A 24,980-nucleotide genomic window follows, 5' to 3' on the forward strand; every position below is an offset into this window, starting at 1 on the left:
CTATTTGCATTATTTATTTTGGAAAAAGAAAATACTACAAAGAGACTCTTGCTTATCTTAGTTCTAACAAACTTTCCTCACCTCATTTTCCTTACAGTGCACTACAAGAATTCTCCACTTTTCTGGTCCTGAGGCATTTTCAGATTCATTGAACTAATTCATTAAGGTTGATTTCTTCCTTTGAATTGCAGTTTAATTGTTTCTATTTTTCAAAGTTTAGTTGTGTGTTTGGGTGATTTTCCAGTTACTTGATTACATGGATATCACGCTTAGAGCCTGTTTGGATGGGCTTATAACTTATGGCTTATAAGTCAAAAGTCATAAGTTACGAATTCTAACTTACGGCTTTTAGCTTATTGTTATTGTTTTGGTTTAAAAATAAGTGTTTAAAATCATTTTTTTATCTTATCAAAATACTAAGGGGTCGTTTGGTTGGGAAACAAATTATCTCAGGATTACTTATCCTAGGTTAATTATCACGGGATTAGTTACCCACCCTTCCATAGGGATAAAATAATACTATAATCCCCGAGATTAATTATCCCGCGATTTTATCACAACCACACATGGAATAAAAACATCTCAAATACTATTTATTCCTTATCCCTTGCACCAAACTAGCCCTAAATGCTTAAAAGCTATTGTGGCTTAAAACACCTAATAAGCCAATCCAAACGGGTCCTTAATTTATAGTGATTATGCTTTTCTGCTTTTGGATTCCCTTGGTTGCCTATGATGTTAATAGAAATGGGCAAGAACAAGTTTGAAAATCATGTAAATGGGTTATCTCAATTAAAAGAACAGTGGGATAATTCTGATTAAAAAAGGATTTGAGTTAATGGAGGTTGTCATTTTGTTTGTTTGATTAATTGAGCCGATATGATCATGCTAGGCTTGTGAAAAATAGGCAAATATTAAGATATTGGGGTGTTACCGGGGCGTACCCATGTGGTGTCCGTAAATTTACTGTTATATAAGGAAAATTATTGTTATATTGTTTCATATAAAAGAAATTGATCCACTTGACACAAGGCTGGGTGCTGGCACAGCGGTCATGTAGGTTCAAATTCACGTTGGGAAAGCAAAATCGAATCTGCTCAAGAGAAGGTGCCAAGACAACAATAATAATAATAGACAGTAATAGCAACATATAATAAGAAAACGAAGTTAAAGAAGGAAAGAAAGAAAGAAACATGTTGTATTAGAGATCTAAAAAAGTAAGCGAGTGAACAAAGGTAATAATACTCCGAATACGGAAAAAAAATCATATTCAATTAATGCTAGTCAACTGCCAGCTAGTCTGGTGAAAAACAAAACCTGCCTGCTAGTAACTTTTGTTAGGTTTATATATATTGTCTTTCTTTTTTCTATTTCTCTTTTTGTATATTTTGTTTTCTTACTCAAATTCAATAAAAATATTCTGAAATCTGTTTTACTTCCAAAAAAAAAGATTAAACCTCTTATAAGTTGAATTTTTGGTACTCTCTTTCACAGTATTTTTGCTAAAGTATGCAATTATATTGGTTTTTTTGGTAACAACTGTGAAAATTACCATTAATAACAAATGAAATAACAAACAAAAGAGCACCTAGTTCCATTAACCACCTTCTAGGAAGGGTGAAAAAGGAATCTAAGCCTCGGGGATAACTAATTACACAGTAAGAACTTGTAAAAAGTCTCTACTCCTATGTATCTTCCTAGACATCTTTAATGAACTGATTCTTTCTACTACTTCCTTCTTTATCTGTGTAACAGCCAACTCACTATGTACATTTACTCCTTTGAACAGTTTCCAATTCCTAGCTCTCCAGGTATGATAAATCATAGCACTCCAGATAGCTGCGACAGCTTCCTTCTTAAATTGAGGCCAATGTTTCCCTTTGATCTTCCGTAGAATCATATGCACTGCTCCAGTTTGCAGTGGTGCACCTAGCCATACTACTAGTGCATCTCGTACAAAAATTATCCAAGGACAATCAGTGAACAAATGATCAGCAGTCTCCAGGGTCTGAGATATGCATAGACAACAGTTTACTTGCTGGACTGGAATATGAAGTTTCAGCAGCCTTTCTTTGGTCAATAACATGTTCTGAGCTGCAAGCCACACTATAATCCTATGTTTAGGCTGTACAGCAGTACTCCAAATCAGTTCTGCCACATCAAGTCGTCTTTGAGTTCCAATGATAGCAGCGTATCTCTTTGCAATAGAATACTTATCCCCCGAATTGAGAGCATATCTATCTTGCACATACCACTCCCTCATACTATCCTTTAGGCCATTAAGTTTCTTCCAGTACCAACTACAGTCTTGTGGTGCCTTATGCAACCATATGTTGGAGTCATCTTTCATATAAATCCCATGAACCCATTTGACCCAAAGTGATTCTTTGTTTTCCACCAATTGCCATAATAACTTGCCCACCAGATTTCTTAGGGAAACATGCCTTTTCCCAAGCCACCAAACAAACTTTCCTTTTTTCTTCAGTACTACCCCAAAGATATTCTTTACATTTCTTGTCCACTTCTTTGAGCACACTTTGAGGAAGGATAAACACAGCACCCAGAAAAAATAGGTAATTCGTAAAAGATTTAAAAATATTTCTCGACTTTGTTAAATATAAAAGATTGGAGTTTAAAATAAGAGCCGGGCCGTTTCCCTATTCACTGTTTGAACCCGCTTGCATACTTTTTATGCTTTCCAATAAATATACCTATTTCCCGGGGAAATGCCACGAAGTACCAATTAAAAACTGAGTTCGTTTGTGAACAATACCCCGGGATGTCGGGGAAGGCCTAGAGTAGGATAGTATAGGTTTATTTTCTTGCACTTTCTTTTATTTCAGGTTCTAATAATTTAGACACTTTTGTGCGGTGCTTGCTGTGTCTTGGAAGTTTGTTCAATTGATTTTCTAGCTACATCAAAACAAGTCATTTGTCGTTGTCGTTGATAAGTCATTTAGATCAAACTTGTTTTAGAAAGGGATATTTGTTTTTAGGGGTAACTTGGCACACCATAACTCATTGTCAAGTGACGCTCCTTTTTCATAATAATCCCTTTTTGAAACACAATTTTTGTCAACTTCAGTTTTGAAAACCATTTTGATCTTTAAAATTAAAATTCTCTTTTTCGGGAGTTCTGAAAAAAGGGGTGTGATAATGATGTTGTCTGATTGGATTTATGCCCCCTGGCCTGAGACTTCTACCTTAGCTATTGTTCATTACTTTTGCAGGAGTTCTTGGCAGTTAGATCAAATGCATCACTTTAGGGGACTCATGAGCAAACTATCATCCTCTGCCTCTAAAGAAAGGCTGAAGAAAGAAGAGCATTATTTGAACAATGGAGGTGTCCTGCTAGAGGAGTTTATGGCTTTATGCGACGGAAAATGTCGAATTCCCCTCCGTTACTTCAGTGCCTTAGAAATGGAGAGGGCAACGAAAGACGCAGAATGGAGATTACGCGATCGCGAAAGATATATGGTAACAGGCTTACTAGATAAACGCTTTGTCCTGGTTAATTTCACGGACTCTAGTTTATACAGAAATAATGATATATGCCGAGATATAGCAATCACTTCTCAGATGAGCCATCTTAAGAACGTGCTCAAACTTATCGGCTGCTGCCTAGAATATGCAAATCCTGTTATGGTATATGAATATGTTGAGGAGGCTATAACTCTTCATGATTTACTTTTCAATAATGATCATGCTAGAAATTCGTCAGTACCTTGGGGAAGTAGATTGCGTATTGCCAATGACATCGCTTCAGCAATTGTTTATCTCCATAGTGAATTTAATACGCCCATCATTTATAGAGACCTACACCCACAAAAGGTGTTAATAGATCAGAGTAGTGGAGTTGCCAAGCTATTCGATTTCTCATTGTCTGTATCATTGCCTCCGGGAGAATTGGAAGTAGAAGCTCAAGATCGTGTGCGTGGAACATGACGGCATCTTGAACCGGAATACTCCCGTTCGGGTATTGTTACTCAGAAAACTGATGTCTACTGTTTTGGAAATGTTCTCCTTCAGCTATTTACTGGAAAGGAAACGTATATAAAAGATGGCATGATCAGAAATCATGGCCTGACGAATACCGACACTGAAAAGTGTAATGTAATGGATATAGTGGATCCTGCCATCTTGGCCGGAGAGAGTGGAATTCATGATATCCGTCAACAATTGGAAGACTGCTGGGATCTTGTGAAGAGATGCACGGCTTCAAAGGGAGAAGATAGACCATACATGATTAATGTTGCAAGAGAATTACGCAGAATTGAGAAGAGTTATCGTGCCCTCAGTACTGTTGGTCTGAATTAGATGTTTGTTCTACATGAAGAGCAAAAAGTTAAACTGTGAATTTGTGATTAACTACTTAGAAGCCACAACTTCAGTTCCTGCCTTAATTTATTCAACTATAAGTGTGATTACTACTGTGAGACTTGTTTTATTTTATTGTCTGTTTGAAAGTTTGTCCTAGCATTCCCAATATGAGAAGGAAAGACAGATCAACACATGGAGCTGTTGACAACATTGAATTGCTCAATTTTTAGAATGGTTTTGGGGTGTTGTTTCTATAGCTGGAAAACTTTATTTCTTTGCCTTTTTGACAACAAAACAAGAATTCTCTTGAAAAATGTGTGTATCTATGAGATTGTACCGACAAAAACATATGATTCGATTACGGTCTGAATGATCAGTTCCGTTATATCCATTATATTACACTCTTCAATATTGTATTCAACACAGTTGTTGGGCCAATCTTCTTCATTTTTTTTTTCCTTTTTGCTTTAAGGTGGAGCTGACCTGGAAGCACTGGGTTCACCTTAACCAATAACTTTTGTTCAAATTTCGTATATGTATTAAGATATCAATAAATATTTAACTATTGATCTATTCATAAATTTTAACCCGAAAATTGACATTAAGGGCAATTATAGTCCAATAGGTGGAAAGAATGGAAAATTTATGCCATTTTCAATATGTTAAGGGCATTTTTACAAATGTGTTATTCATTGGGTTGATGTAAATATTGGTGTGAGTAGACTCTACTCACACCTAATGTTTACTTAGTAGACCCACCCGGCAGAGGTGGACTGAATTTGAAGATGATGGGGGCACTAACAGGCAAGGGCAAATGCAGCATTATGTTATTGGTTTCATTTGAACCTACTATTTTTTATACAGAGTACAAACTTATAAGTAAATTTTATTAAAGTTGTAACAAATAGTATATATGAATTCATAACTTTAAAAATATAATGAATTCAATACTAAAAAACTTAAAATTGAATTTATAAATTCTGGATTCGCCTCTGCTGCCGGTGCAACGCGACACCGCTTCTTTGAAAATTTTCATCAAAATGCACATAGAACCGACATACTAACAGGTGAATATGACTTAAATGACATTGCCTGACAAAGAAGTTCAGTGTGTAGTCTGATGGCAGTGAGCGCCACTTTGCACAATTGAGATCCCTAGACTTGCTACCTACACATTTTAACCAAAATTCGACAAATGCCCCAACTAGCTTTTTGAATTTTAGGACGACTAATGAAATAAATGATCTTTTTTCAAGATATATACACAGATTTTTTTTTTAAGTTAACCGGGTGCAGTGACCCGCCCCATCCATGTAGGTCCGCCTCTGGGTGTGGGTTAGTTTTTGAACACGTAGTATCAGAAAGCTGAAAGGAAAACCGTTGAAATTTATAGGTTTAAAGATGTGAGTTACGATATATTGTGGCCATAAAAATATATGTCATTTAAAAAAAAATAAGAAAAAAAAAGTAAGAAAAATTAATATAAAAAGTTGTTTCTTTAATGAATTAATGAGGAAGTAATGTATCATAAAATTAGCACCAAAGAATGTGGTGCAGTGAATGAGACTGCTCCTCCCTTAATCTGAGGTCTCGGTTCGAGCCCTGAGTATGGACCTTCCCCCAACGGGCTCTACGCAGTGCGAATCCGAATATAGTCGGACTCCAATACTGATACCGGACAACGGGTGAGAAATAAAAAAAATACCAAAAAAAAAAAAAAGGTCCCATGAAGTGGAACATAAGAATATGTAATTTAAAAAGGTTAAAATAGGCTTCCCGCCTTCACTCATCACCATATTACATAATTCTCAATACACAGTATATTCAAGCTTGATATATTAAAGCTTGATCAAAGCTATTTTATTTCTTGTACTATGTCATGGCAAATGCTAGACGAATAATAAACATCACTTGGAATTTCACCCAACAACCTTATTACAATTACCTTGCAATTCTTGATGTCTGTATAGAATCAAAATCATTATTAATAGGCAAATCAATTCATCAACACATACTAAAACACAATCACTATAACGAAAACCGCTCAAATTTACTAGACAAGTTAACTCGTTTTTATGTATCGTGTAGTAGACTCGATCTTGCACGCCAAGTGTTTGATAAAATTCCTGAACCAGATAGAAATAAAAAAACCATATTATGGAACCAAATGATTAGAGCTTATGCTTGGAATGGACCCTTTGAGAAAGCTATTGATTTGTACTATGAAATGGTGGGGTTAGGTGTGGGACCTACTAATTATACTTACCCTTTTGTTATTAAAGCTTGTTCTGCTTTGCAGGATTTCGAAAACGGCTTAAAGATTCATGAACATGTAAAAAGGCAAGGGCTTGATCGCGACGTTTATATATGTACAGCTTTTGTTGATTTTTATGCGAAATGTGGGTTGTTGGTTGAGGCGCGACGAGTTTTTGATGGAATGTGTCAGAGAGATATTGTCGCGTGGAACGCGATGATTTCAGGGTGCTCGGTGAATGGTTTGTATTTGGAGATGATGGGGTTGGTTTTGGAGATGCAAGAAAACAGGCTAAGTCCAAATTCGTCTACGATTGTGGCTATTCTTCCTGCTATCGCGGAAGCTAATAAGTTGCGTGAAGGGAAGACTGTTCACGGGTATTCTATGAGAAGGGGGTTTGTGAATGATGTAGTTGTTGATACTGGAATTTTGGATGTGTATGCAAAATGCGGTTGGTTGAACTACGCGAAGAGGATTTTTAGAGTCATGAGTATTAAGAATGAGATAACGCGGAGTGCTATGATAGGAGCGTACATAACGTGTGATTCTACACTAGAAGGATTGGAACTGTTCGAACAAATGAGATTGGAAGAAGATATCGGGTCTCCCTCTCCTGTTATGCTTGCCACTGTCGTTCGAGCTTGTGCTAAGCTGAATGATCTGAGAAGAGGTAGTAAGATGCATGGTTATACTGTTAAGTCGGGGTTTAATTTGGACTTGATGGTGAGTAATACTCTTCTTTCTATGTACGCAAAGTGCGGGAGTATAGATGATGCGCTTAACTTCTTTGAGGAGATGGGTTTAAAAGATTCAGTTTCTTTTAGTGCTATAATTGCAGGGTGTGTCCAGAACGGGTATGCGGAAGAATCTTTGCGGATTTTTCGATTGATGCAATTGTCTAGGGTTGAGCCAGAATCTGCAACGGTGATGGGAATTTTACCGGCTTGTTCACATTTGGCTGCTCTACAACTCGGAGTTTGCACCCATGGTTACTCGATAGTGCGTGGATTTACAGAGGATGTTTCTATTTGTAATGCTCTAATTGACATGTACTCGAAATGTGGTAAAATCGGCACTGCTAGGATCGTCTTCGATAAGATGAATAAAAGGGATGTCGTCTCGTGGAACGCGATGATAGCTGGATATGGAGTTCACGGTCGTGGAAAGGAAGCAATTTCACTGTTCCATGACATGCAGACTGTAGGTCAAATGCCTGATGAGATAACTTTCATTGGTCTCTTATTTGCTTGCAGCCATTCAGCTCTTGTTGCTGAAGGGAAGTATTGGTTCTTCCGCATGTGTGAAGAGTTCAAAATTAGCCCTAGGATGGATCATTACTTGTGCATGGTGGATCTTTTGGGGCGTAACGGTCTTTTGGACGAGGCCTATGGTTTCATCGAGGATATGCCTTTTAAACCCGATGTCCGTATCTGGAGTGCTTTACTTGCTGCTTGTAGAATCCATAAGCATATTGTACTAGCAGAAGAAGTATCCAATAAGATCCAACATCTAGGACCTGAAAGTCCAGGTAATTTTGTTCTTTTATCTAATTTGTATACGATCGCTGGGAGATGGGATGACGCTGCTCATGTTAGAGTTAAGCAGAAGGATTCGGGCTTTAAGAAAAGCCCGGGTTGTAGTTGGATCGAAATGAATGGTGTTGTCCATGCATTTGTTGGTGGAGATCAGTCCCACCCTCAGTCTGATAAAATAAATGAGAAATTGAAGGAACTTTGGACGGAGATGAAAAAATTGGGGTATAGTGCGGAATCAAGTTTTGTCTACCAAGATGTTGAGGAAGAAGAGAAGGAACAGATTCTGCTTTATCACAGCGAGAAGCTTGCAGTTGCATTTGTGTTGCTAAATCTGGACCCTAACAAGTCCATACTCGTTACTAAGAATTTGCGAGTTTGTGTCGACTGCCACAGTACGCTGAAGTATATAACTCTAATTGCGAAAAGAGAAATTACAGTAAGGGATGCAAGTCGATTTCATCATTTCAGAGATGGAATATGTAGCTGCGGGGATTTCTGGTGAAGAAGGATTGGAACTGTTTCTGTTGCTTGATATAGAACTAAGATCTAGACTCTACTAATGTAGCATTGTCTATCTGAATTAGGTTATTGAAGGATATTCAAAGATGATATCTTGATTGCATGTTCTATTAGACCATTATGAGGGTCCTTAAATTCACGAGAACATTGCTTGGCAGATTTTGACAGTATACCATTTCTTAGATGCAGAGGGTGGACAAACTATACATTGTAGTAAGATGATGAGGGAAAAAGACTTGTGGGATGCAGCGTCTGCTGCTATGTGCTGAGAACACAACATTGCGAATTGCTTGTACAGAGTCTTGTCTTCTAGATTATTAAAGTATTATCGTGGGTACTAGATGTATTGGTGAAAATATACTGGAATTGGAGACTGATCAGACACATGGCAATCATAGAACGGACTACTGTCAACCACAAGTCAGTCAATGGCCATCGAATTGAAGACTTGCTCGATCATCCAAGAATCAGCTCCCGCATCCTCTTCATTCGCACTGAACAACAGAAGCCTGGGATGATCTGTCCGGAAGGTTCAGAGCGCCTGAACAGAGGATAGCTCAAACAACGGCCAAATCTGGGATATGCAGGAGTTCATTTAATCTCATACGATGCCTACGATCTCAGCCATGTAACGGTTGAAATGGGCGAGAATCACGGAAGTGGTTACCACCGGCCTACCCTATAAATTCCCCCACTTCCCACTATTGTAACCATGTGAATTCATCTGATTACACACGGCTCGGAACATATTCTGTCAGTTGCATCAAGTGTTCTTCACCGCAGACATCAAGCAACTCAATAAGATTCTCTTTATCTCCTGTTTTTATTATTTCAACTTGTTTATCTGTTCAGTTATTTTCATAATGTCACTATCATTACATTAGCATTATCTAGGATTAACAATATTTGAATTAATTGCATTGCCAATGACTTCATTCCAAATAATTTGACTGATTGACCTAACAAACTGTTTAGGCTAAACACTAGATTCTACATTTGACTAGAAGATCAACTTGGTGCTGCCTTCCTTGCTGATAAGGTACCAGATTGGAGTAGTTCTTCCTTTTAACGCACTCTTGTCCACTAATTCAAGTGCGTCAAGTTTTAAATAATCTCAATGTTGGAATAGAATTCCAAATCTGATATTTACCGTCTATCAGAAACATACTGGAGCTTCTTAGAACCTACACCATGGTTGGTGTGCATCAATGATCACAGTGTTTGATATATTATGCACAATCAGTTCAGGTGAAACTTGGGCAAATGCCGGACTTCTGACATCATGTAGGCATGCACTTCAAGCTGTGATTTTGAGCGAAGAGCTCTATATCGTTCTTATATACTTCGTTAAACTAGGATTTATGTACAATAGACCCTTGTGGTCCAGTCCTTCGCCGGACCCCGCGCATAGCGGGAGCTTAGTGCACCGGACTTAAAAACTGGAAAGAAGCATTTGACTTGGAAGTAGTTGTGACTACTTGCACAGTTGGTGATATTAGCACAGAGAGATTGCACCACACTAGATATCTACCACACTAAAAGGAATTTCTAGCGGAGGCGGAGCGGGGATTTGAAGATTATGGGTTCGGGATTCTAGTCCTTTTAAAGTTACTGGGTTCTATATTAATGCTTTATAAATATAGGATTTGGACTAAAGCTACTGAATTTGGCTAACTCTTAACCCGTACTCTAGCTCACCCTTGATTGCTAGAAATTAATATCATTGCTTCTACAACTGCAAGGGTTCATTATGTACTCCCAAGACAATAAGTTACGGAGATGGAATCTTTTAAAACCATCATCAAAGTTGTACTTTCAGGAAATTTGTAGTTAGTACATGTAAGTTCTTTTAGCCTCATTCTTCTTCTTGTTACTCTCCAACTATTTGTGCCAATCCCGCGGATACCTTCAGTCATTTTTATCCAGTAATTGACATAATATTGCTTGTGCACCATTTATATAAGGGCACTGATGGCTTCGTTAGCTAAAGAAAAGGAATCTATTAAGATGCAACAAGTTTACCCCATTACAACCTTGGCTCAATGCTATGGGGGAGCATTGATTTTGTTTTTTGTTGCTGAGATTATCGAATGCCCATGGAATCAGATAATGATTTGTTATTCCACCTTCCCTTTTTTATGGTTTGTGAATTGAGTGTCAAGTTGTCAAAATTGTTGTTAAGATATCCTCCTTTGGAAAATGGCGAAGCAATAGAAAAAATTGAAGTGCATTTTGGACTTTCAGATATAAGGGGTAGTTTACCAAGTCCAGTTATTATGAGGTTTTTGCTTTTTAATGTTTAAACGTAAAACATAACAATAGCATACTCAGTGTAATCTCATAAATAGAGTCTGGATTGGGTGGGATGTATGCAGACCTTACCTTACCTTTGTGGGATAGAGAAGTTGTTCCCCATAAACCCTCGGCTCGAAAGAAAAGAAAAGAATTCGAACCATTGTGGGATAGAGAAGTTGTTTCCCATAGACCCTCGGCTCGGAAGAAAAGAAAAGAATTTGAACCAAAATAGCAAGAAAATGAAGCAACAGATATTGATACACATTAAAGAAAAACAAACTGCACGATTACCAACTGCTACTACAAAGGCGAACATGTGGGGGAAAAAAGTAATTCCGTTACCGGGAATCGAACCCGGGTCTCCTGGGTGAAAGCCAGATATCCTAACCGCTGGACGATAACGGAAGTTGTTGATGCTAAATTCCAAATAATGTATATACCTACACAGCTGCAAGAACGAAAGTGAAAGAAATAATTTATATAGCAGCAAAAGTCTTGTCTTCGTTCTTCAACAAGCTTGAGAAAGAAATCTACATTTCCATTTAAACAGGGGAAGTGAGAAATAAAATGAAGTCTTACTTCCCAAGGTTGAATAATAATGACACGAATAGGAGGCATTTGAACATGATTTGATCGAATTTTTCTTAAGAGAAAGTATTTCGAATTAAAATTAAAAAATGATATTTGAAAATTTGAGAAACTCTTTTTTTTTTCTTCAAGTTCAGCTACATATCGTCCAAACACGTGCTGCAGTCGCAAAATCAAGAATTTCGCTAAGGGTATTTAGGTCAAGTGATCACCCTTCATCCTATGTTGCGCTGCCCGATATAATTCCGCAAGCTTGTTCGCCACATGGAGTTGAAATTTTCCAATTTGTCCAGTTGGAAAATAAGTTGGTTCGAGCATTTTTTTTCTCTTGCTTCCATTTTTTATTTGTTCACGTATACTCGATTTTCAAATTGTAATATTAGTTAAGAGCATTCTATAAGCTTCTAAATTGATGCTAGATTTTTCAATTCTTGCAAATTCATGTTTTTTCACATGATGAAAAAGACTAGTTTGATTTTAGGGAAAGGGTCAAAAATACCCCTCTGTTTTGAAAAAAGGGCTAAAATATCTCTCGAACTTATTTTGGGTCAAAAATACCCCTCTCATCCTTAAAGCTTTTAAATATACCCCTGTCTTGAGGGAAATTATCCCTCCAAATAACCCGAAATCCTTTTTTAAACCAGCTCCATCATTTAAACCCGATTCAACTAAATAATAACCTATAAGATCCCCTTATTCCCCTAATAAGTAGGTATGAAGCTTGAGGGAATTGGGGGAATAAGGGGATCTTACGGATTATTATTTAGTTGGATCGGGTTTAAATGATGAAGCGGGTTTAAAAAATAATTTCTGGTTATTTTGGGGGATAATTTCCTTCAAGACAGGGGTATATTTGAAAACTTTAAGGACGGGAGTGATATTTTTTACCCAAAATAAGTTCGAAGTATATTTTTAACCATTTTTCCAAAGTAGAGGGGTATATGTAACCCTTTTCCCTTGATTTTATTAATAAAATTAGCCACTAGGCACACTGCCTAGTGGTATATTAGCCAAAATAATATGCTATGATTTTACATGTGTACATGCTACTCTTAATTGCTAAGCTAAGACCAATAATTCGAAGAACATCTTAAAGAATCAAAACAAATAAATTTGGCCACCAGAAAAAGAAGAAAGAAAAATAGAACATATATACCAATTGTTTGACATAGAACATACATACCAATTGTTTGACGATATTCTGTGCATGTCTTCATATACTTTATTTATCTATTTATCAGAATAGATATTTTTTATCTATTGCTTTTAGGAGTGGGCTATTAGATCATGCAAAGTAACTGACCAAATCAACTTTCATAACAAACTTTAAGGACCACAACTGTGATTTAATAGTTTATTACTATTATCAAATGACTTACAATCGATTTCTTTAATGAGATATTATCAAAACAACAGTATCAAGGTTGAAGAAAATAAATATTATTTAATTTTTGTCAAAAAAATACAAAGCACTTTTTGCAAAGCTCCTTTCCAAAGCAATCAATCATAAGGAGTAGATTTAAACAACTGTTTATTGGGAATGCTGGCGGCCCTGACCCCTTTATATTTTAAAGAATGTTTAAGAAATAATAGTAATAATAAAAATAAAAGTTGGACATGGGGCCTTTTTTAAACCAATAATTATTTTGTCCATCCGTTTCAAATCAATGATGATACCGTATTTCATTTCATTTCACTCATGAGACCTTATTCATTTCATGCATCATACATCAATTTAAAATACAAATAATTAAAATATTGATTGAAATTTTTTATTAACCAACATCGAGCAAAACTCTTGAAGGAGGAGGAGCGAAGGTAGTCCGTCTCATATAAATTGGGATAGAAAAAATAATATTATATGATGTAGGAGATAATTGTATTAGATAAATTAATGAAATGCACATGAGTTCGTAGGCGTTTGGCCATATAAATCAAATTGTTTTCACTTTATTTGGAATTTTGAAATTGGAGTTGAATGAATTTGTGTTTGATTATAGTTTTTGCAAATAATATTTGGATGTTTGAATGTACTGAAAGTGAAAAAAAATAAAATAAGATTTTAAGTGTTTTTAAAATTTCAAATTGTGTTTTCAAATAAAATGAAAAAATATCAGGAAAAAATGAACAATTCTCATAATCAAATAGATTAATTTGCGGGACATCTTTATTTATAAAAAAGAAAAAGAAAAAAAGATGTAAGGTCTAATTTACCTTTATGCCTTTTTTTTTTTGGTCCCACCATCTTATTTTCTTTTTCTTTTAGCCTTTGATGACACAAATAGGCACATCAACAAATAGTCTAATTTGAAAAGCTCACGTTTTTTATTTTCATGGTCACGATAATTATATGCAACAATTTTTAAATTTTGTCTGAATATTCATTATCCAGCCACTTTCTTTGTAGATATTGGTGGATCACCTTTTTTTTTTTTTTTTTTTTTTATTCTTTTGAACAAACCTAACAAAGGTTCTTGTTCAAACCCTAAACTTCACAAATCTCGACCTTTCAAGATCGAATCTTTTTTTTTTTTGCTGTCAAGAATTCAAAGGGGTTTCTTGTAATTGAATCTTTAAGGTGGGTTTTTATTTTCAAAATAAATTACTATGTATTTTTTGTGTTTCTGTTTGTTTAATTTATCTGAAAAAAATCAAGATTCTTGAATGCTGTATTTGTATATGGTGGCATAGTTTAAAGATCATATGGGTTGGTTTGATTTGTTTGAATTAGCATTTTTTTTCTTTCTACTTTTGGATGTTGTTTGGATTTATGGTTTGTGACTGGTTGGGATATCTTGTGCTAGGGTTTTATATAGCTAGTTGTATGTGAAGTGGTAGTGTTTAATGTATTGCAATGAATTAGGTTGAAAAAGAAATGAATGAATATAGAGGATTCAATATAGACCAAATACAACTAGTTTGAGACTAAAGCATTCTTGTTGTTGCTGTTGTTATCCGTGGACTAATTCCACGGGATACCTGCGACCTCCCACCAACGGCAAGTACGAGGTAACTCTGTCCACTAAGTGGTCGTTTGGTAGGTATGAGAATAGTACTGAATATGGTGTGTTAGAAATGCTTAGATTAGTTATGCTGCCATGTTACCAGGAGATCACGGGTTCAAGTCGTGGAAACAGCCTCTTGCAGAAATGCAGGGTTTTATGTTTGAGCTAGTTGTATTCGAAGTGGTAGTGTTTTGATTTATTGCAATGAATTAGGCTGAAAAAGAAACGAATGAATATAGAGGATTCAATATAGACCATTACAAGTAGTTTGAGAGTAAAGCATTCTTGTTCTTGTTGTTGTTGTTGTTGTTGTTATTATTATTTTTTGATATCCATGGTGTCCGGGGCAGCTTGCGCGCACCTCGACTAGTTCCACGGGGTACCTGTCACCTCCCATCAACAGCAACTGCAGGTCTACTAAGGGGTCGTGTGGTAGGGTGTATGACAATAGTACTGAATAAAGTGTATTAGTAATGTTGGATTAGTTATGCCGACATTATTTTTTATCGACTGTTTGGTTTGTTTGTTGGTTATGTTGCTCTGAATTGCTTGTTCTTGTGCCGAGGGTCTACCGGAAACAAACTCTCTACCTCCCAAGGCAGGGGTAAGGTCTGCATACACTCTACCCTCCCCAGACCCGATTTTGTGAGATTTCACTGGGTATGTTGTTGTTGATTGTTTGGTTTTTGTATTAAATAATATGCATTGCATAATTTCTAAATAGTACTGAATAGGGCGTATTAGAATATAAATAGTACTGGTATTGTTAATGCGATGGTTTACTATGTATAAGAATAGCACTGAATAGGGTGTAACCAATACAGGTATTAGTTATGCATAGGTTGAAAACACTACCAACCAAGGGATTGAATAATGCCAAAGCTAATACTAGTATTATTTTCTCTAATAGCTCCTACCAAACGACCCCTAAGGCTAGGACAAATGGGAAAAAATCACCTTGTGCTTTTGTCTCTGCTGGGATTTGTTATTTGTATGTAACTTGTGCTGTTTGATGTCGTTGCAGGTGATTAAGAACTACTTAATTAAGAGGTTGAGATTGCATTGTAGGGAGACGTCTTTGCGCTTGGAAAATACACTGAAGAATATTAGTAAAAATGATTTCGAGATCGTATACCAACCTTTTAGATTTGGCATCCGGGAATTTTCCGACAATGGGAAGAGATAGGGCCCAGAGGCGGATGCCACGGGTGATGACAGTACCCGGGAGTATTTGTGAGCTGGATGATGACCAAGCTCATAGTGTTTCATCTGAAAATCCGTCTTCACTAGCTGGTGATAGGATGATTGTAGTGGCAAATCTGTTGCCCCTGAAAGCAAAAAGGAGACCAGATAATAAAGGCTGGAGCTTTAATTGGAATGAAGACTCGTTAATTTTGAGACTTAGAGATGGTTTACCTGAAGACATGGAAGTAATATATGTCGGTTCGTTATGTGTTGATGTTGACCCGATTGAACAGGACGATGTTTCTAATTATCTGTTGGAAAAATTTAGATGTGTTCCCGCGTTTCTTCCCCCGAATATCGTGGAAAAATATTATGAGGGGTTTTGTAAGAGGCATCTGTGGCCACTTTTTCATTACATGTTGCCATTTTCACCTGATCATGGAGGCCGTTTCGATCGATCTATGTGGGAAGCATACGTTTCTGCCAACAAACTTTTCTCACAGAAAGTAGTTGAGGTTCTTAATCCCGAGGACGACTTTGTTTGGATTCACGATTATCATTTGATGGTTTTGCCTACATTCTTAAGGAGGCGGTTTAACCGTTTACGGATGGGTTTTTTCCTTCACAGTCCGTTTCCTTCGTCCGAGATTTACCGGACTCTTCCTGTTAGAGAGGATTTACTCAAGGCTTTGCTCTGTGCTGACATCATCGGATTCCACACTTTTGACTACGCACGACATTTCCTCTCTTGTTGCAGTCGGATGTTAGGTTTAGAGTATCAAAGTAAAAGAGGTTATATAGGGTTAGAATACTACGGAAGGACAGTTGGGATTAAAATTATGCCTGTCGGGATACATATGGGTCACATTGAAAACATGAAGAAACTTGCAGCTAAAGAGTTAAAGCTTAAGGAGCTAAAACAACAATACGAAGGAAAAACCGTGTTGCTTGGTTTCGACGACCTGGATATTTTCAAAGGTATTAATTTAAAGCTTCTAGCTATGGAACACATGCTCAAACAGCACCCAAAGTGGGAAGGCCAGGCTGTGCTTGTCCAGATTGCAAATCCTACAAGGGGTAAAGGAGTAGATTTAAAGGAAATACAAGCTGAGATACTCGAAAGCTGTAAGAGAATCAATAAGCAATTTGGCAAGCCTGGATACGAACCTGTAGTTTATATCGATAGGCCTATATCGAGCAGCGAACGCATGGCTTATTACAGTATTGCAGAATGTGTTGTTGTGACAGCTGTCAGGGACGGGATGAACCTAACTCCTTATGAGTACATTGCTTGTCGACAGGTAGGGGTGTCAAATGTGTGGGTTGGGCTGAATTTCGGCGGGTCAAAATGGGCTAAAAGAGGGTTATAACCCAACCTGCCAAATTCTTACTAAGTTTTAATTCCTTTGCTCTTTTATATTTTTTGGTACCGAGTAAAGCTATTTTTTCCTGTATTATGGCTATATATTAACATATCAAATAAAAAAAAAAGTCTTTTTGACAAGATTTCTCATGAGTCAATTGGGCTACACATCAGCTCAATTTTTTGATGGGCTGAAATGGGTTGGGCTGAGCTAATAAATGGGCGGATTGAGCGGGTCATGTTTTCATAGGCTGATTTTGCCACCTCTATTGACAGGGAATGTCTGGTTTGGAAGCTGATTCGGATGCGGATGGACCTAAGAAGAGCATGTTAGTTGTATCTGAATTCATCGGGTGTTCGCCATCGCTGAGCGGGGCAATCCGGGTCAACCCGTGGAATGTCGAAGCAACTGCCGAGGCAATGAATGAGGCGATATCTATGGCTGAACCAGAGAAGCAGCTACGACATGAAAAGCATTATCGTTATGTTAGCACCCATGATGTTGGCTACTGGGCAAGAAGCTTCTTGCAGGATATGGAGAGGACTTGTATAGATCACTTCAGAAAAAGGACCTATGGTATTGGTTTGGGTTTTGGATTCAGAGTTGTGGCCCTAGATCCAAACTTTAGAAAGCTCTCGATTGATGATATTGAGTCAGCTTATATTAAGTCTAAGAGCAGGGCGATATTCCTGGACTATGATGGAACTATGATGCCTCAGAACTCTATCATTAAGTCTCCAAGTGCTGAAGTTATCTCAATCCTGAATAGAATTTGTGCTGATCAAAACAATGCCGTCTTTATTGTTAGTGGAAGGGGAAGGGACAGCCTGGACAAATGGTTTTCTCCTTGTAAGAAGCTGGGTCTTGCAGCAGAACATGGCTACTTCTTAAGGTGTGTTTTTGTTCACTTCCCTTTACAATATAGGTTTAATATCATTTTTTGGTCCCTCAATTATCCGTGAGTACTAATTTTAATCCTTCTGAAATCTGTCTAAGCACATTTAGCCTTCAATTATTTGAAATGAGGATTTTTTTTAATTTTATATTTTTGCTTATGAGAATATTCTCAAATTATCAGGATTATTAACTGTCCCATATTGTTTAATTATCCATGTGTTATGTTAAATTTGTAGTGTTACTGTATAATTGAGTGTATTATACTTCTAAAGATAAAACGGATATAACATATTTCCTACATAAAGGGACCAAGAGCACACATTTTAATTAATTGAAGGTTATAGATGTGTTGAGTCAGTCATATATCACAAGGACCAAAATCAGAATTTACGAATAACCAAGTGATCAAAAATGCTATTCTCTCTACAATATATGTGCTTTCAACGACATCTGCGTGCATGCTGGTTGTTCGGCTGCAAACTGTTTGGATCACATTATTTTACACAGTATGCATTTTGTTTGAGGTTGCTTGCTATAGAATGGTTTCTGTTTCCTATGGTGGTTTCATTTTCATTTTTCTGGGGTTTCAAGTAAACAGTGTAATATGTTGTTGAAGGTATAATGACAAAAGAGTAAACTTGCTAGTGAAGAAAAAGTGAGATAATTGGGTACTCCACATCCAATTAATGGTACATGCTTTCTTGACACACTTCTTAGGGTGAAAATATTATGCAAGGCCAACATGTTTCAAAAATTCAAAGTCATTGTACGATAACTATGGTACTATAGTATATTCTTTTACTCTTACTAATATAATATTAATACACCGACACCCAAGGGTGTGTGTGTCCTAGTGGTCAATGAATTGGGTTGAGAACCATGAGGTCTCAGGTTCAAATCCCAACAGAGACAGACAATAACACTAGGTGATTTCTTCCCATCTGTCCAAACTTTGGCGGACAAAGTTATCTGGTGAAGTAATGATAGTGATTTTGGGGATTACTATATGAACACAATTGGAAGTGTTAAATGTCTGAAGCTATATTGCCTTTTCAAAAAGATATCTGAAGCTATACTGGATGTTCATCATATATCCTGCTACGTAACTGGATATGATCCACACGGCTTATCCATATCTCAAGGTTGGTTTGATGAAACTGAGGGTGTGTTTGGAAAGCCAACTTGGAATTTGATTTGGGTGTAATTGGGGCTGGTCCAGACACCATCTTTATTTAAAAGAAGTATTAAAGTAGTTATGGTGAAGTTAGTTTTATAGGGAGAACATCATTATCGTAAAGGAAATTTGGGGGTGAAGGTGCATAGAATGATATTTTTGACTTTGGAACATTCCTTTGATGATGTTGTTCATGCATTGGCTACTCATCTTGAGCCATATTTGACAATTCAGGTTCTATATTATTTTTTTGGCAAGTACAAGGATTCTACTGTTCAACACTAAGCTAGTTTTACAGTAGGGACAGGGGTTTCAAAAACTCAGTTTCACTCAAGAGAACTGAGGAAGTTAATTATAGTGTCTACGACGTTGACATTGCTCATTTGGCATCAAATGCCAAAAGTCGAAATGCATCTATACTTGAGGCTACTTTTGTCCTCCTATTTGCTCCTAAAAAATTACTCCCTCCGTTTCAGTTTGTTTGTCTTAGTTTGACTGTAAATGGAGTTTAAGAAAATAAAGAAGACTTTTGAATCTCGTGGTCTTAAACTAATGACATGTCTAATGTACCAAAATGCCCTTTAATCTTGTGATCTTAAAATGTGCCATGTGGGATGTTGAAATTAAGGAGTTGTTAAATTAGGAAAGAGCACTCTTTTTGGGTAGATCGTTAGAACAAAAATGTCTATCTCATCTTTAATCCACAGCTACAGGTGTCATGCCACTTATCTTGTCAAGGATGTTCTCGTACTAATATATACAGCAATTGATGACATTCTTAGGTATTTTTGTGTTTCATATTTCTCGTCTGAATATAACATGCTTTTCCGCAATTAATGGAGGAAGAATGTATTACGTTTCCATCAATGTCTTGTAGACCTGGCAGTATATAGAGTTAAGAAATCCGTTACGTCCAGTGTCTTAAAAATTAGGGTTCAGCTCAACAATCAAAATGTAGTTGGCAAAAGGTTCAATCTGATGAGGTCCATTTCATGTTCTGTTAGCTTCTGTTCAACATCTACGTTTTGCCCCTTCTATTCTTGCCGTGTTGTTGTTTTGTGATCTGCATTTGAAATGTTTTTGGAAAAATGTATTTGGAATTAGTATTTTTATTTCATTTGATAAAGAAAGCATTTGAAATCATTGTTGACAAACCTTGCTTTCTTTTGCTGTAATTTGGTAAGCAGACCATATGAATTTGCCTGAGCTCTTCATTTATTTCGCTGAGCTCAAGCTTGTATGCTTGCCCTATGCCAAGTTTGAGTGCTTGAGTTATCGGGGATTTTTGGTCCAACTTTCGCTAAGTCCCTATGGGATTTGGTCTGCATTGTTTGTCGGTAGAGGTGGAAATATCAGCCCATGAAAATGTGACCCGCCCGTTTATTAGCTCAGCCCATTTTAACCCATTGAAAAATTGGGCTGATATGTAGCCCAAATTGACCCATGAGAAATCTTGTCAAAATATTTTCAAGAAGTCGTTTTTATTTGATATGTGATATATAGCTATAATAAAGTAAGAAAAAATAGTTTTATAAGGTACTAAATATTATAAAAGAACAAACAAAGAAATTAAAACTTAGTAAGAATTGGGCGGGTTGCGTTATGACGCACTTTTAAGCTCATTTCAGCCCAAGTAACTTTTGAGCAGGTCAATAACGCGCCCATTTGTTAACTCAGCCATTTTGACCCGCCTGAACTCGGCCCAACCCGCCCATTTGACACCTACTCATGGGCCACCTCCTTGTATTTGGGGGTGCTCATTTGGGGTTTTGCTGCTCCAAAGGTCACCTTTTGGCTCCCTTCATCAACAACAACAACAACAACATCCCAGTGAAATCCCACATCGTAGGGTCTGGGGAGGGTAGAGTGTACGCAGACCTGACTCCTACCAAGGTAGGACGGCTGTTTCCGAAAGACCCCCTTTTGGCTCCCTTCATGTTTGTTGATATTTTATTTTCTGATGTCACAGATGGTCGCAAGACAAGGAATGGGAAACGTGCAGTCAGAACGCTGATTTTGGTTGGATGCATCTTGCTGAACCAGTAATGCAGTCCTATACAGACTCTACGGATGGCTCTTGCATTGAGAAAAAGGAAAGCGCTATAGTCTGGCAGTACCGTGATGCGGATCCTGGCTTTGGGTTTTCTCAGGCAAAGGAGATGCTTGATCATCTAGAGAGTGTTTTAGCAAATGAACCTGTTGCTGTAAAAAGTGGTCAGTTCATTGTGGAAGTCAAACCTCAGGCATGTATACTTATCCCAATTACTGAATTTGTTGTTTCATTCTTATCTACTGTCATATTCCAAGATTTTCCTTCATCAAAGGGTAAGTAGCATCCTTATATAAGAGAAGCCCATCTTGTTGATGACATTTTTCTTCAGATGATAACACACCTATTTTCTGATGATTCATTCCAATCTTGGATGGAATCGCATCCCATGATGCTTAATCTATAGCTTGTTTGGCCAAGCTTCCAAAATCTGCTTATTTTGAAAAGCGTTTTTCGGGAAAGTACTTATGGAGATTAGCAATTTGTGTCTGACTAATCAATTTGGAAAAACACTTTTGCCAATATTTGTGCTGGGCAAATGTTCAAAAAGTGCTGTTGGGGAAAAACTACTTCTTAGCTTCTGAAAGCAAATTCTGCTACTGCTCGAAAACACTTATTTTTTCTCTAAAAGCTTTGGCCAAACACCTCAACTTTCTAAAATAAGCACTTTTTGAAAAAATAAACACTTTTGGCTTCTCAAAAGCTTGGCCGAACAGACTATTAGTTATCATCTGAGAATGAGATGAAGCAGCAGCAGAACTTTGATGTCCTTTACTGTGTCAATATATATAGTGTTTCATGTTTTCTTTTGAAATGTAAATATTAGTTATGGTATACCTGGCTAAGATGATAAGTAAATGTCTGGACATCTTTTTCACTTTCCTTTCGAGGCAATTATTTCAAATAACTCTCAGCAGGTTGAATTTACTCACAGCTGAAGATCTGAAAACTCTGTAACGCTTCAATTCTGAATATCATTTAATCATAGAATGAGTGTTAATCAAAATCACATAACATGGGCTAAGAAAACACATGATCGAGCTACAGTCACTAAGAATCTTCTATCTGAAACAACTGAGGGTACTTAGAATTAATTTCTAACTCGGCTTCCCACGTCTTTCCTTCGACGTTCTTATTCCTCCACGATATCTTTACGGAAGTCACTTTCTTGGTCCCCAACTTGCGGTCCTGCCGATCTAAAATAGCAACTAGAACCTCTTCGTAAGACAGGTTCTCTGTAATCTGAACATCATGTGCTTCTGCAGTATAGATTCCCGATTCATTTATAGCTACTGGAATCTTCTCATACGATTGACCCTCTTACTTGTATATCATTTAATGCATTTCTTCAATATCGGAACATGATAACCGGGTGAACGGATCCTAATTCTGAGGGCAAATTCAATTTAGTCCATTCTCTGGGTAGTTTGGACGTGGCTTTATATATGTATTGATTAGCTTGTCCCATTATATTAGTATGCTCATCGTGAGCGAAATTTTCAAAAAGACCTCATTATTAACTCGAGATTTTCTGAAGTCTCGTCGTCGCGTGTTGGGGTCCGATTTGTGACGCTTCTAAGCACAAACACTCCTGAATAAGGCTGACTTTTCTATAACTTGATACGTTAAATCAGGTCGAACAATTCTGTCTTTCAAACTGTCTTATGGGGAATCTACATTTCCTTCCGCATCATGCTTTATAAGGAGCTACTCCGTGCAGTTTAAAATGTAATGTTATGATCCTCCCGCATGTATAGATACTACTATAGTTATTGTTGTGAGCTACTCAATTTTTCACTTTTCTGATTGCTCTTGCCAAGATTATTAGGGGTCATTTGGTAGGGTGTATTAGGTAGAATAATGCTGGTATAATATTTTTGTACAATGTTTGGTTGCAAATTTAAGTGGGTGCTTGGATTGACTTATTTAAGGTGCTTATTGGCTTTTAAGCTCTTTTCTAAATTTTGTAGTGTTTGACAAAGATAAAAAGTGCTTAAAGCACTTACTTTTAGGCAAGAAAAGTACAAAAATAAGCGAAAAACTAAAAGTTGTGTATTATCAACTTATGACTTATAGCTTTTAGCTTATAAACTACTTTTAAAAAGCCAATCCAAACACCTTCTAAGTCTATTACAACTAATACCAGTATTACTCATACACCCTATTTAGTACTATTTTGATACATAGTAAACCATGACTTAAACAATACTAGTACTATATTCTTATTCTTATATACCCTATTCAGTACTATTATGAATTATGCAATGTATGTTATTTTTAATACAACAAACCAAACAATCGATAAGAAATAATGCCAACATAACTAATCCCAGCATAGCTTGTCTTCGAACCAAACGACCCCTTAGCGTCTAGAATTATCTTTGTATTGATGATGTTTGATTTATCCATCTTTTGTAGATTGCAGTCATTCTGTTGTTGTTCCTGACACATGGTTTGAGTAACCTGAATTTTCTTATTTTCCTTTCTTAGGGGGTCAGCAAAGGTTTAGTCGCAGAAAAAATCTTCACATCTTTGGCAGAGAGAGGAAAAATGGCAGATTTTGTGCTTTGCATTGGTGACGATCGATCTGATGAGGATATGTTTGAGATTATCGGTGATGCTTTATCCAGAAATATTCTTTCTTATGATACCAAAGTATTTGCCTGCACAGTGGGACAAAAACCAAGCAAGGCTAAATATTATTTGGACGACACTTCAGAGGTTAGATTTATGCTAGAATCTCTTGCTGAAGCAACTATTACTCCAGCGAGTTCTTCTGATGAAGAAGCTGAGGACTCGGCTTGAATGTAAGCTGATAGATGCCTTGGTTTGTTTGGTTTCCTTCCTACTGCATGTATATTCCAGGTTGGGCCAGTGACTTTTCATCTCTTTGGTAGTTTAGTTTTAGGTTTAAAGAAAACGGGAATTACAAATTCCGCTCTCAATCATTCTTTCCTGTTGACATTGATCCATTCTTTTGCCCCCTTGCCTGGAAGTACTTTGTGTGAGAAGTAGGGCCCATTGAAGGAACCGAGACACAGATGTGTGACATGGTATCTACTATTTTACAAGATTGACGGTGGCCGTGAATTTTGTAGAAACTAGAAGTTTGATCATTCCTGAATTATTGCTGGAATCAATAAAGTTTTCATTATTCTGGCAGCTAACATTTATTGAAGGTTGTCACTGCGACTGCGTGATACTATCGATGGTTAACTTTTCAAACTATCTTGGAGTTTATGATGTCGATTTCAGGTTGGACAAGAATTCTGTCGATGGACATGGAATCTGTTGTGGTAAATAAGCATCACATGTAGAATGAGGCAATGGCATTTTGGCGATCTTATTGTACAGACTCTTTTAGTGATGAAAGGGATGTTTTATCACCTTGTTTTCTTTTTGGTTCATTTGGAAAGTATTGTGTTGATACAAGTAATGCAATAATATTATGGCATTTATTGCTAATATATGATTAAACTCTTTTTCGGGTGTCTGATTGTTCATTTTGTTAAGATTTGTGAGTACTGACCATCTCCATGGTATCTTTCTGTTTCTGTGTTGTTCTCCCCTTTCCCTTTTACATATAAACAGAGATTTGCATAATTTGTTTGCAATGCTTTCTTTCTAGATTCTCTAGTTCAGTTTTAAGAAAAGAGCCTGTAAGACAGAAGGGAAGGAGAAGATGCTTTTGGGGCTAAACCCAGAGGATTTAGGGCTCTGGTCTCATGGTAAAGCGCAACTTGTAATGTGTGGGTTAGGCGTAGCTGAACCAGTTCAAATCCCATCACATACGT

At 36.9% G+C, this 24,980-nt stretch overlaps 2 protein-coding genes, 1 non-coding gene and 1 pseudogene across 4 annotated transcripts; 3 read left to right on the top strand and 1 right to left on the bottom strand.

The window, feature by feature from the left end:
* The first annotated feature begins 19 nt into the window (after positions 1-19).
* On the top strand, positions 20-4,552 carry LOC132629857 (serine/threonine-protein kinase ZRK4-like; annotated as a pseudogene).
* Positions 4,553-5,708: 1,156 nt separating this feature from the next.
* Positions 5,709-9,457, top strand: LOC132629846 (pentatricopeptide repeat-containing protein At3g16610). Its single transcript, XM_060345240.1, has one exon. It carries the CDS (start codon positions 6,200-6,202, stop codon positions 8,609-8,611), a length of 2,412 nt encoding a protein of 803 aa, XP_060201223.1. The 5' UTR covers positions 5,709-6,199; the 3' UTR covers positions 8,612-9,457.
* Positions 9,458-11,256: 1,799 nt separating this feature from the next.
* On the bottom strand, positions 11,257-11,328 carry TRNAE-UUC (transfer RNA glutamic acid (anticodon UUC)). Its single transcript has one exon. It is a non-coding gene; the product is annotated as a tRNA-Glu (tRNA).
* Positions 11,329-13,815: 2,487 nt separating this feature from the next.
* On the top strand, positions 13,816-24,677 carry LOC132629864 (probable alpha,alpha-trehalose-phosphate synthase [UDP-forming] 7). Of its 2 annotated transcripts, none has more exons than XR_009578444.1 (5): positions 13,816-14,089; positions 15,541-17,002; positions 17,341-17,957; positions 20,814-21,029; positions 21,106-21,242. XR_009578444.1 is itself a non-coding variant. In XM_060345263.1 (5 exons), exons 2-5 carry the CDS (start codon positions 15,632-15,634, stop codon positions 23,989-23,991), a joined length of 2,577 nt encoding a protein of 858 aa, XP_060201246.1. In that variant the 5' UTR covers positions 13,825-14,089; positions 15,541-15,631; the 3' UTR covers positions 23,992-24,677. The 2 variants fall into 2 exon arrangements, 1 of the variants encoding a protein (XP_060201246.1); XM_060345263.1 differs by lacking the exon at positions 20,814-21,029 and adding an exon at positions 23,677-24,677 and having other exon boundaries at positions 13,825-14,089; positions 21,106-21,379.
* The last annotated feature ends 303 nt before the right edge of the window (positions 24,678-24,980 follow it).

The sequence above is a fragment of the Lycium barbarum genome, chromosome 1 (assembly GCF_019175385.1).
Source record: "Lycium barbarum isolate Lr01 chromosome 1, ASM1917538v2, whole genome shotgun sequence".
NCBI classification, from domain to species: Eukaryota; Viridiplantae; Streptophyta; class Magnoliopsida; order Solanales; family Solanaceae; genus Lycium; species Lycium barbarum.